The sequence below is a fragment of the Cibotium barometz genome, chromosome 40, assembly GCF_041138505.1.
Source record: "Cibotium barometz isolate CiBa-2024 chromosome 40, ASM4113850v1, whole genome shotgun sequence".
Classification (NCBI taxonomy): domain Eukaryota; kingdom Viridiplantae; phylum Streptophyta; class Polypodiopsida; order Cyatheales; family Cibotiaceae; genus Cibotium; species Cibotium barometz.
Genome location: NC_141085.1, coordinates 21725847 through 21738300, shown reverse-complemented (window position 1 = coordinate 21738300; position 12454 = coordinate 21725847). Strand labels below are relative to the sequence as shown.

The 12454-nt window shown below is 43.3% G+C and overlaps 1 protein-coding gene across 4 annotated transcripts in view; it reads right to left on the bottom strand.

Annotated features, from left to right (window-relative positions):
* The window catches only part of LOC147615314 (fruit protein pKIWI502-like), a 35135-nt gene extending 32425 nt beyond the window's left edge, over positions 1 to 2710 (bottom strand). For all 4 annotated transcript variants that reach the window (XM_086779390.1, XM_086779391.1, XM_086779389.1 and 1 more), the window contains exon 1: positions 2091 to 2710. In XM_086779390.1, coding sequence (XP_086635516.1) covers positions 2091 to 2680 — 590 coding nt within the window. In that variant the 5' untranslated portion in view covers positions 2681 to 2710. The remainder of the gene's footprint in view (positions 1 to 2090) is intronic.
* Between the last annotated feature and the right edge of the window lie 9744 nt (positions 2711 to 12454).

Below are 12454 nucleotides of genomic sequence, written 5' to 3'. Positions count from 1 at the left end.
ATACCCTGTTGTAAAGAGAGGCCAAGTGCTGCCATATACCTTTGGCCAGCGTCATATGCTTTACATGATTGATTACCTACGGTGTGCAGTTGAGAAAGATAAACGAACGGACCCTGGCGTTGACACGATCCCACATCTGTGTCTGAGCCTCCCGGTCCTTTCAGATCGACGGTAACTCCCCTTCCTCTACTTCCGACCGTGGAACACCAACGACGACGAAATCAGCGAGGTCGTAAGACTCCAGAACAGATTCCATCATAACCTTCCATATGCCGTAGTTGCTCCCGTCCAACTGACGGTCCACCGGGAACGTGGGGAGGGGGATGTACTCTCAAAAGGGTGGGTGGGTGGGAACAAAGAAGAACTAATACCTGCAAGTGGTTGTCCAGCAAATCAGCCCGCCGTCCTCTTGCTTCTCCTCTTCCCGAACAGTCCCAAACAGTCCACCAATCAGCAACACAACAGTCTCTTGCTCACACAAATCCCAAGAACTATCTAGAGCCTAGGGCTCTGATACCATGTCAGAATACGCAACAGAGATGATGACCAGATCTGGGAACACGAGCAAAAACGCATGCAGAAAAAATACAGCACAAGAGAGAGAGATAGAGGCGTGTAACTCTGCTCTATATACACAAGAAGATCCCGTAGTATGATACAAAATGGTATGGGGGCTGGGGGCCTATTTATATGCCCCCCAACAGCAATCGGCCTGCTGTAGGGCAGCCGACTGGACACAAGAAACCTCCACGACTGAATAATCACAGTCCGCCAGCAGCAAAGTGGGTCGGCCAACAAAGTGGGTCGGCCAGCATCAGAAAAGTCCCACGACTCATGCAGTGCAGTTGGCCACTTCCAAAATCTCCACAGATGCAGTCGGCCAGGTTCAGGGTCCTCCTGCCACTACTAGACTGTCTCCCATGCCACAGAAAAATAGGAAAAAAATGGCAAAAAATACGGAGAGTGGGGAAAAATGAGAAAACACCTCATAAGGACGGGCACACCCACAACAAAGGCCCTGGTGTATAAAAGTAGACAGGAGATGACTTCTAACAAGGGGGTCTTGATTTTTGCCAAAAGCTACCATGCTTTGCTTTTACTTTTTCACTATGCTTTCCTCTTTATTCTTTTAATGATAGAATATTACTCAACTTTTGTCAAAGTTCTTTAGCTTTGCTTTTCTAACTTCAGGGCCTTGCTTTTTGGCCCTGGAGTTGCTTTTTGGAAAAGCGGCTTTTAGCTTTTTGATCCGGCACAGTCTCCTCTTTCCAATGGTGCCCTTAGCTCGCAGTCGACTTAGTTTGACTTTTTGCTTTTTCCTCCTTTTTGTCCAAAATTGGTGCTTTTTCTTAAGCCAACTTCATATCCCTGTTCCCAATTTCCCATGCTTTCATCAATCTGTCCATGTGTCCGGGCATGAGTTCCATCATGTGAAAAAGAGCTAGGAGAGCCAAACAGTTACACGATCTCAGCACTCCACCAATCTCCAACACTTCTCAAGTAGTTGGAACCATAAGGACCAATCAGCCCCCTTAGAAATCTAAGATAGATAGGGGCTGGACAGCAGCAAAACAGTCCACAAAAATCCTCTGAGAAACACCCACCGGGAGGGGAGGGAAGCCAGGAAGAAGATGAACGGCAAGAGCCACTTGTCGGGCTGCACCACAAGCAAGAAACATACCTCCGGCTGCAATCCAAGCTGTAAAAACAGCCCACCAATCACCAACGAAGCAGCCCCCCCCCTGCGCTTGAGCTAAATTCTACCATTCAACCCCGCTTGAGCTAAATTCGGCAGAAAGAAAGCTTCCATATTAGCTCTTGTCCTCTTGATGAGATCATAACAAGATGTTGTCCAAAATTTGAGTAAGATGTTTTGTTTTATCATGACCAACCACTGTTTCCCTAAGATGCCTATAGCTATACCACTAGGGATGCCACCAGAACGGCGGCACGATGTTGTCAAAAACACTAGGAAAAATGTTGCTTTTCACCACTGACCCTTACCTCTTTCAAATGATTTCACCATTACTGAATCCTTCATACTTCAACAGAATGGTGCAAAAACAAAAGAACAGGACAAAATGCAGTACCTGATGCCAGTGCCGGTGGCGAAAAGCAGGACGGTTGGGAAATCCTCAGCCGGGGCAAGGCGTTCTATGAGGAAGCCTTTCCCAGAGACGGGGCCAACTTCAACCTTATCCCCTTCACCGAGGTCACAGAGCAAGCCAGCAGTTTGACCCTTTACATACTTGATGAGAAACTCAAGCGATCCAGAGGCTGCAGTCTTGGGAGGGGAAGCGATGGACATATAGGCGGGCTTACTGCCCGCAACCCTGAGCTGGACGTATTGTCCGGCCCTGGTGTGGCCACTCTTCAGAGCGGGGCTCCCGCTGATGTCCAGGACAAGTGAGAACACTTGCTCGGCTGCTTGCTCGATGCGGGTAAGGGGCGCCTCTACGAACACAGCTTCCTGTTGGTCAAGGGCAAAGGCTACGCCGGAGTGAGGCCTCTTCGGGAGAAGGTGATGGTAGCGATAAGCATGGTTAATGTGATGCCGCAGCGGGTTCACGAGGCGAGCCAAGCGAGTGGCTACACAGGCCATGGGCGGTAGACCCGCATGGAGGTTATGCGTCGTGTTCGGACCAGTGGTGATGACTGTAGTGCTCAACGATAGTGCCATGCTGTAGGCTGTTGTGTGTATATACGTGTCTAAGAGAATACATGTTTCTTGCTTGGTCTTTATATAAGAAAGAGAAAAAAAACACAGATTGCATATCCAATGGGAGGGCCCTTATAGAGAGTACATTATCCTGATAGCACACATTGGCATGATTGACAAGGAAACTCTCCAACATGGCCTTAAGTTTGTGTCATGATTAACAAGGAGACTCTACAAAATGGCCTCAAATTTGAAAGGTGCAATACCGTTACCCTTCTTCACAAAAATGGATAAAGAATTTCAAAGGGGATGAGAAAATTCCTCTTTTCAAAGAAGGGCTCCATACGAAAAATGCACCCTCCACAGATACCTCAATTTATACTCAAAGAGGATGGGTGAAAAAAAATCATTCTTCACAAGAAATGTAAGGTTACCCATCAAATTTGAGGCCTATTAAGCTACAAAAGCCGTTATGATTGTATTGATTGCAACACACTTGCTATGATTGCATTGATTGCAACACACCCAAGTGCTTCAAACATTTCCTTGTATATCAAGAGTGTTTAATTCCCTCTCACTTAATAGCTTGAAGCATTGCCTTTGAGGACTTTGTCTAACTTGCATCACACTCAAGCGCTTCAAAACTTGTGCCTTTGTATATTAAGAGGTGTTTAGAATGTGCATATGCCATAGCTCTCATGATAGCTCTATGTTTGAGATTTTGTATATTAAGAGGTGTTCAGAATGTGCAGGTGCCACAGCTCTCATGATAGGTCTATGTTTGAGATTCGAGTGCTTCAAGCGTATGGATTAAGCTTTGTAGAGGAGAGAAGGCACGTGTTTGTAGGGTATGCATGATCAAGGAGGTGGAGACATGCGAGCACTATATGTGTAGATGTCCACCCTACGAGATTTACAAGAGATTCCACTATTTGTTTTGAGATGGATTCGGCCCTCTCTCATGAGTTATACAAGATGCTTGGGTATGTACTTACTGGAGCCAATTGTCATGCTAAGATTACACCCAAGGAGTCAAAGCTAGTGTGATATGTCTCATACCTCCATCACATACTTCTTAAAACTACCTCTCACACATGCCACTCTAGCCTTGCACACCCACAGAGTCACCTCAATCCGTGTTGAGAGAGCTAGACAACCCCACCCCCAAAGATCCCAACCTTTCACCCACTATTAATTGTAAATCCATGACATACTCTAGCGATATGGACCAGATTTCATCATAGCTCTAAGCTTGGTTATGGAGGAAGATGACAATATTACTGCGTTCCTCACACCCCATTGTAAACACTAGCACTTTTGCCACATAGCTACCAACACTACTTTGACACATGTTCATAGCATAGGTAACTAATTTCTTTTTTTATTAGATCAGCAACTCATGGAGCTAGTGTATTACTCTTTGGTCTCTCTCTCTCTCTCTCTCTCTCTCTCTCTCTCTCTCTCTCTCTCTCTCTCTCTCTCTCTCTCTCTCTCTAATTGAATAAGGGAGATTAAGAGCCATTAATAATATTGAGGGTAATGTATTAATGGCTAATGAATAAGGGAGATAAAGAGCCATTAATACACATGGTATGTAGTAAGTATACATGATGTGGAGACAAAAGAACGCTTTACTCCATTGTTTAGCATACTATAATCCACAAGGCTCTATCATTGTTTGTTAAAAACGGAGTTCAATACTTTACAAAGAGACATTATTTATTTAAGGAGGAGTTCAAAACTTTACAAAGAGAAATTAAGTACTATGAGCGTTAAAATTATAGTGATGGACGTTGTGTGTTTCAGGTGTGAGGTGCATGATTGTGAGTGGTGAATCTGAAAAGGCTAAAAAAAGGTGAGAGCCTCTATATAATGTAAGTAATGATGTACTTGATGATGTCATAGGACCACATAAGCTAATGGAGAGAATCAGGGGTAATACGAGATGATTTAAGAGGTGTGGAGACATTCTAGGTGATATGATGGAGTAAATCATGGAGTTATTAGTGAATCTAGATGCCTATAAATTGATGTAATCCCAATCTCATTTCAAAGATTAATTTAGCAATGAATTTATGTCTAGCATCATGGAGCCTCTTTAATTGTGATTAAGTGTGCTATAAATATCTTAATTAAACATGGAGGTTAGGAGGTGCAGGGTTAGAGTTTCCCTTCTTCTTGCTAATGCTAAGGCTTCCATTTTATTGCTTCATTCAATAAAACTTTTGTGCATGAGAGATAGAGAGAGAAAGAAAGAAAGAAAGTTATATCAACATCTACGGAAGACCCCAAGGTCGTATGAGACCAAAAGTAATACAATGGTACCATGGATATACTGAGCCATGGAAAACTGAAAGAAAAAGTAAAATGAAAGCATCTGACAGTACATGTGATCAGCAGATGATCCTATGTAGAGTCAGATATGTTATGATCAGCTCTATTAATGATGATACCTGCCTCGACCACAATCGATCTGCTGATGGCGGAGTGAATGTCAGGCCTCTATGATAGGAGTGTGACATTTCGACAGAGAACCTCACGAATCTGTCTTTATGTGGTGGAGAGGCCTGATGCTTCAGGTTGGGGACGTTTGGCTCGCAGAATGGATTAACAACTATCCGTAGGTGGGCTATCTATTGCTTCCTTATGTCCATGGATAGCATTGCAGTTGTTGAGTAGCAACCTAGTCTCACATGTAGTGCGACCAACATTAGTAAAGTTTAAAAAGATTAACAGCAGCTAGCTTGAGTTGGAAAAAATAAAGACCACCAAACAACGGCCTCCCAACTTTAGTTGACCATTGACATATAGTGGGACAAAGAAGAGAAAGCAAGGAGGAAAATCTAAAGGTAGGGACCCTTTAATTCTTAATTGCTTACATTTGGGTGAAACAACTAAAACCTATCCTCTACTATAGCAAGCAAAAACAATCTGCAAGCAACTCCTTCAAATTGTCATTAGTTGTTATAGTAGTAAAATATCCAAGTATCAAGTCTCGACACTCCTATATTGCACATTCTCTCTTGCAACTACATCTCCATTCCCCTTCTTGTAACACAAAATGCAAGAGCTCCTATAATGGTAAGCTAGGTTTAACTATCAATGATGTGTAGCTGCAATTCTTAAACAACTTGGAGGCTCTCACTATGTTCTTCTATGATCGGTGCTCAACCGATGGATCTTCTCATAAGTGTTTGCATTAACCCATAATTGTAGACCTAGAGCGGGGTATGCTAATTTGTTGCCAGCTTAAAAGGTTAAAACCTTAATAAAAGGAGCATGTAAGCTTTAATAAGGTCGCATTCATGGGCATCAAATGCTCCATAAAACAATAGTAGAAAAGGATCCTTCATGGTTTCTACATTCATGTCTTGCCTCTCCTAGTGTATAGAAACAGTAGGTCGAAAAGAATCCTTCATAGTTTCTACATTCAACTTCCTATAATTCACACATATAGGCAAATTTTCATTCTTCTTTGGTACCATGACTAGTGGAAATATCTAGTCACTACTTGTTAATATCCCTCTTTGTCTTCTTTTCATATTTTGAAATCATGTAATACCTTTGCATCATCTTGATGGGTCATCATCGTGATATTTTTGAAATCATGCAGTACCTTTGCATCATCTTAATGGGTCTTGCATCAGGTACCAAATGTATTACTATCATATTGACTCGCTAAGGGAAACACATCCGTAAACTCTCAAAATAATGTTTTCAGATCCTTAATAAGTTCTTTAAGTAGTTTTGCACTTATCTTTAATGGATTTGGATCCTTAACAACAATAAATAGATTTCTCATATTTATTGATCTTTTGGCTCCTTTCCCCTTTCCTACCCTCTAAGGATTTAATTACACTCTGCATGCCTAAATATGCAAGGCAACTATACTATTGATGACCTCCCACCATGTAAGCCACAACATTGAACCAATAGATTTTGAATCCCAAGGACAATCTTCATATCATCCTATATTACCTATTCCCTTGAAAATCCCACAAATACAGGTGGGAGTGGCACTCTTTCCTAACGATTAGTTCACATAGAAAGGATGACTAAGAGGGAAGTTGGTGTATAAATGCATAATAAAGTGTTTGATTTACATGTCTAGGGATCTAGGGTACTATTGAAAGGTGGCAATGATAGCAATGATCCAAAAATGAGTGAGCTACCCTTGCCATCCTCGTAAACGAGTGCATGTCTCACCTCCATGGCCCATGGTCCTTGTTCAAGTCAAGTTAAGAGCTTACCTTAGCCTTGCCAAATCATGTGTCATTGGGTCTTACCTTAGAGACTTTGTTGTCACATCGAAATGATCTTTGCCACACAGGGATGAAGGGAGAGATCTCTATGCCTAGATGGAGGCAACAAGAGATGGCCTTCGCAATGGTTCTCTCTCATCACGATGAGGAATGAAGGGAAAGCTAATGCAAGAAGACAACATACAACCAAACCTATCTAGCATGCATCCATCAAGAAAGCAAGATTCAATGGCATACAAACAAGTAAGAAGAGGAAAAAGGAGAGCTCACGAGTAAAGTATTGCAAGGGATGACTTATATGCAAATGTGACTAGTTTTCACACTAGGTTGTCCAAACTTATTGCAAGGGATGACTTATATGCAAATGCCTAGTTTTCACACTAGGTTGTCCAAACATATTACAAGGGATGACTTATATGCAAATGACTAGTTTTCACACTAGGTTGTCCAAACTTAAAAGTGATCTTTATTACTAGTCTTAAGCAACTATATGTACACGGAATCCGTATACTTTCCCTTTCTAACATTACGCATAGGGTAAGGCCGCTTTATATGTTCAAGTGTTGTCTTACAAAAAAGGACAAGTGTTCGTTTGTGTAGGTAAGATGGCAAAGCACCTTTCGGTAGGTTGAGTGGGTGAAACCATGTTAACCCATGGAGTGGTTAACCGCATCCTCACATCACCCAAGTTGGTGATGAATATGCTACCAGGGTGGAAAATGTGTGGGTGGTCTAGGATAAGGCATGAAGTTGGCAAGGCCAAGGTTTGTTACCATATTATAGTAGTGATGTGTGTGAACACACTTAGGACCGCCGGGGCACTTTTTCCCTCACTAGGAGGTTTTTTCCCCCGTGCATTGTATATACGCCCATTATCTTCTAGGGCTTGTAATCTTTCATTTTTGGCACTCATAATACACTACTGTGTTGTGCTCAAGCTTCCTCATCTTCTTGAAGTTGTGTGTGCATTCCTGCAACCCTAATTACAACAATTGGTATCAGAGCAGGCTTTCTCCTCCCGGGCAGCATCACCGGCACCTGCCGCTTCATCTCCTCCGATTGCGACGAGGTTTCACGAGCGACTGCAGGTTAGTATATGCCGTGGGAAAGCCCGTAGGGCTTGGTCATTTCAGAATTTTGATCTGAGGTCATTTCGCCCTCCGTTTTTGCATTCCAAGTACTGCGCAGGCAAAATCGTCCTACTATGCAGATTTTCTGTCAAGATTAAAATCTGCAGGACAGGTGCCCATTCGTCTGTTTTGGGCTGTGCTACATAGCACAGGTCAATTTTATACAGGTTTTTCTCTTACAGACAGCATTTACATCTAGTAGTACAGTCATTGGCCATGGCTGACAACAATGATGTATTCCGCATGTTGGCTGCTGAGGATAAGTTGGATGGCACCAACTATCCATTGTGGGCATATATGATGCGACATGTATTGGTAGCAAAGGGGTTATGGAACATTGTGCAGGGTATTGATGCACGTCCTATTGTGGCTGGGAATGCTGCAAACACATCAGAAACAGGTACTGTTGATGATGGTGCAGGCACAAGTGCTGTAGCAGCTGTTCGAGAACCACCACTTTCAGCAGAGCAGATTCGTTGGGATGGTAGAGATGCGCAGGCTCATGCCTTGATTGCGCTGTCTGTCAAACGTACCATTATCCCACATATTCGCTCCTGCAGGACTTCTAAGGATGCTTGGGATGTACTTGCCACATTGTATCAGGCAAGAAATGAGGCTCGTGTTGCTTATCTCCGAAAACAGTTGGAGAATGAGCATATGAACGAAGGTGATTCTATGGATAGCTTTTTGACAAAGATCAAGGATTTCAAAGAGCAGCTCATTTCTGCAGATGAAATCCTGTCAGACAGTTCACTTGTGCAGACTGTTTTGAATGGTCTACCAGATTCTTATCAGGGTTTTGCTTCCACTCTTCGCTTGATGATGAAAGGCAATCCCAATGCCTTATCATTTGAGGAGTTAGTTTCTGTTTTGCTGCAAGAAGACCAGTCAAGGCAAAACAGGAATAGTATGCGTGTCGCAGATCAAGCTTTCGGTGCTAGTCAGAGAAGCGGGAAAGGTAAAGCTGGCTTTTCTTCTAGTAAGCAGAAATCTGCAAATGCTGCGCAACCAAAGAAGGAAGACAAAGATGAGAAGAAGGGTGACAAACAGAAGACATTTTGCAAGTACTGTAAGGGAAATGATCATGTCATCAAAGCGTGTCCTAAGCTGGCTGCGAAAGAGGCTAAGAAGAAAGAGGCTGGTATGGCTGTTGCAGATGCCTCTCCTTCTAACAATGAATCTGCTAATGTTGTGCTAGATACAGAATGGGCATTCAATGCGCAGTGCAGTTATGACCCATCTTTGCATGACACATGTATGTCTGCAGTAGATTCAGATGTATGGTACTTTGACAGTGGTGCCACTAAGCATATCACCTCGCAGCGCAGTTTATTCACTTTCCTTGAGTCTGCTCCCACAGGGAATACTGTCACTTGTGCCAATAACTCCTCTTATCCCGTTAAAGGAGTTGGACAGATTGTGCTGAATGTTGCAAATGGCAACACCTTTACACTTTTTGATGCATTGTATGTGCCAGGGATCAAAAAGAATCTGCTGTCAGTTTCCGCATTTGCCAAAACAGGTTTGGTTGTAAAATTTGTGGATGACAGATGTACTGTTCATGATCTCTCTTGTGGTGACATCATTGTAGCATCTGGTTCACTATGTCGAGGGCTGTATAAGCTCAATATGGATGGCAAATGTGTAGAGGATTCAGCATGTGCTATTATGGATACGCAGGCTATTTCAAATGCAAAACTGTGGCATGCACGTTTTGGTCATCTGAATTTTGCAAGTTTGCTGCGCCTGCAGAAATCTGAAATGGTGTCTTCTTTGCCTAAGCTTGAGGCACCTGTCAAGCATGTTTGTGAGGGCTGCATATTGGGTAAAATGCAGCGTGCTTCCTTTCCCAAAGATGGATCAGTGAGAGCTGAACGCAGATTGCAGCTTGTTCACAGTGATGTTTGTGGACCCATGCAAACTCCATCATTTGGAAACTACCTTTACTTCGTGACTTTCATTGATGATTTTACCAGGCATGCATGGGTATATCCTTTGAAGGCAAAGTCCGAAGTGTTTTTGTGCTTCAAACAGTTTTTGGTTATGGCTGAAAATGTGTCAGAAAGTAAGATGGGCACCCTCCGTTCAGATCGAGGGGGGGAGTATATGTCTTCAGAATTTAATGCATTTCTGGCTGAGCGTGGGATAAAACACCAATGTACAGTGCCGTATACACCACAGCAAAATGGTGTGGCTGAGAGAAAAAACAGGTCTCTCATGGAAATGGCAAGATGTATGGTTAAGAGTCAAAGTCTACCACATGGTTTTTGGCTTGAGGCTGTCATGTGTGCCACTTATGTACTAAACAGGTGTCCCACCAAAGCATTACAGGTTGTCACTCCATATGAGGCTTGGCATGGCCGCAAGCCATCTGTTGGCCATTTACGTGTTTTTGGTTGCCTGGCATATGCATTAGTGCCTGTGCAACATCGCAAAAAATTGGATGACAAAGCTGTCAAATGTATTTTTGTTGGATATAGTGCTGAGAGCAAAGGCTATCGTTTGTATCATCCACAGACAAAGCGCATTTTGGTTAGCCGTGATGTTGTATTTGTGGAAGATGCAGTTCAGCCCTTGGTTTCATGTACTAAGGAGACAGATATCAGCTCACGTGATGTCTATGATACATTGTTGCCTCTTTTCAGTGGTGCACAGTCAAGTGCAATACCTCATGAGGCAGTTTTTCAGCCTATGCAGGTTTTAAATGATGGCACAGATCAGCCTATATCTGATGCAGATGTGCATGATGCACTTGAGGATGAGAGACAAGAGATTGAGGGCTCTAGGAATATGCCTAGATGGCTGGTGCAGACTTTGCGTGACAGCAAGTTGGATGCCCCTTTGTCTAGTCGCACTCGTTCTGGCTCTCATGGTGCCTCTTATGCGTCAGATTGTTATGCATTGGCTGTTTCTAGTATGTGCGATGAAAGTGAGCCTGTTTCATTTGATGAGGCACAAAGTTCAGAAAATTGGATGGCTGCTATGCAAGCAGAATACGATGCTATTATGAAGAATGGTACATGGTCTTTATGTGACTTGCCCCCTGGCAAGAAGGCCATTGGCACTAAGTGGGTATACAAATTGAAGCGTAAGCCTGATGGCACAGTGGATCGCCATAAGGCTAGGCTTGTTGCAAAAGGTTATGCTCAAGAGAAGGGCATTGATTTTGATGAGACTTTTGCTCCCACATGTCGTATGACCACTGTTCGTAGCATCTGTGCATTAGCAGCTCATAATGGTTGGAATGTACATCAGCTGGACATAAAGACTGCGTTCTTAAATGGAGATTTGCATGAGGAGGTGTATGTATCGCAGCCTCGTGGTTTTGTTCAAAGAGGGCAGGAAAACAAAGTGTGCAGGTTAAAAAAGGCTTTATATGGTTTAAAGCAAGCTCCACGAGCTTGGTATGAAAAAATACATGCATATTTGACTGCACATGGGTTTCAGAATAGTCCAACAGAAAGCACTTTGTATGCTAAACGTGTGGATGGTGTACATCTAATCATTGCTCTCTATGTCGATGACATGCTGCTCACAGGACCAAATGAGAGTCATATTGCTGATTTTAAGGCTGATTTGAATGCCTCTTTTGAGATGTCAGATTTGGGGCATTTGCATCATTATTTGGGGATACAATTTAAGCAGTGTGATGGAGGTATTGCTTTGTGTCAAACAAAGTATATTGAAACATTGTTGCGGAGATTTGGCCTTGAAGACTGCAAGCCTATTGCTACTCCAATGGAGACAGGTTTGAAGTTGAGTCTTCATGATGCTGGAGATCACTTTGATGTCACACTCTATCAGACAGCTGTTGGTTGCCTCATTTATGTATGCATTACGAGGCCAGACATTCAGTTTGCAGTCTCACAGGTGAGCAGATTTATGCATAGCCCAGGCATTAAGCATTGGCAGGCAGTGAAGCGTATCTTTCGCTATTTGAGTGGTACTCGGCATCTTGGGTTGTTTTATCCCAAGGGGGGATCATTGCCGCCAGATTTACATGCTTTTTCAGATTCTGACTGGGCTGGTTGTTATGACACACGCGTGTCCACGAGTGGTTTTTGCTTCATGCTTGGAAGCTCATGCATATCATGGTTGAGCAAGAAGCAGCCTACTGTGGCCACTTCTAGTTGTGAAGCTGAGTACAGGGCAGCTTTCACAGCTACGGTTGAGTGTGTGTGGCTCAGACGCCTTATGGCTGATTTGGGTGTTGGGCAGCCATCTGCCACCACCATCTTCACTGACAGTCAGAGCGCATTGGCAGTTGCGCGGAACCCAGTGTTCCATGCTCGTACGAAGCACATTGAGGTGCACTACCATTATGTCAGGGAGAGACTCTCTGCAGGAGAGATCAGTTTGGCTTATGTGCCAACACAGGATAACCTTGCAGACCTTTTCACAAA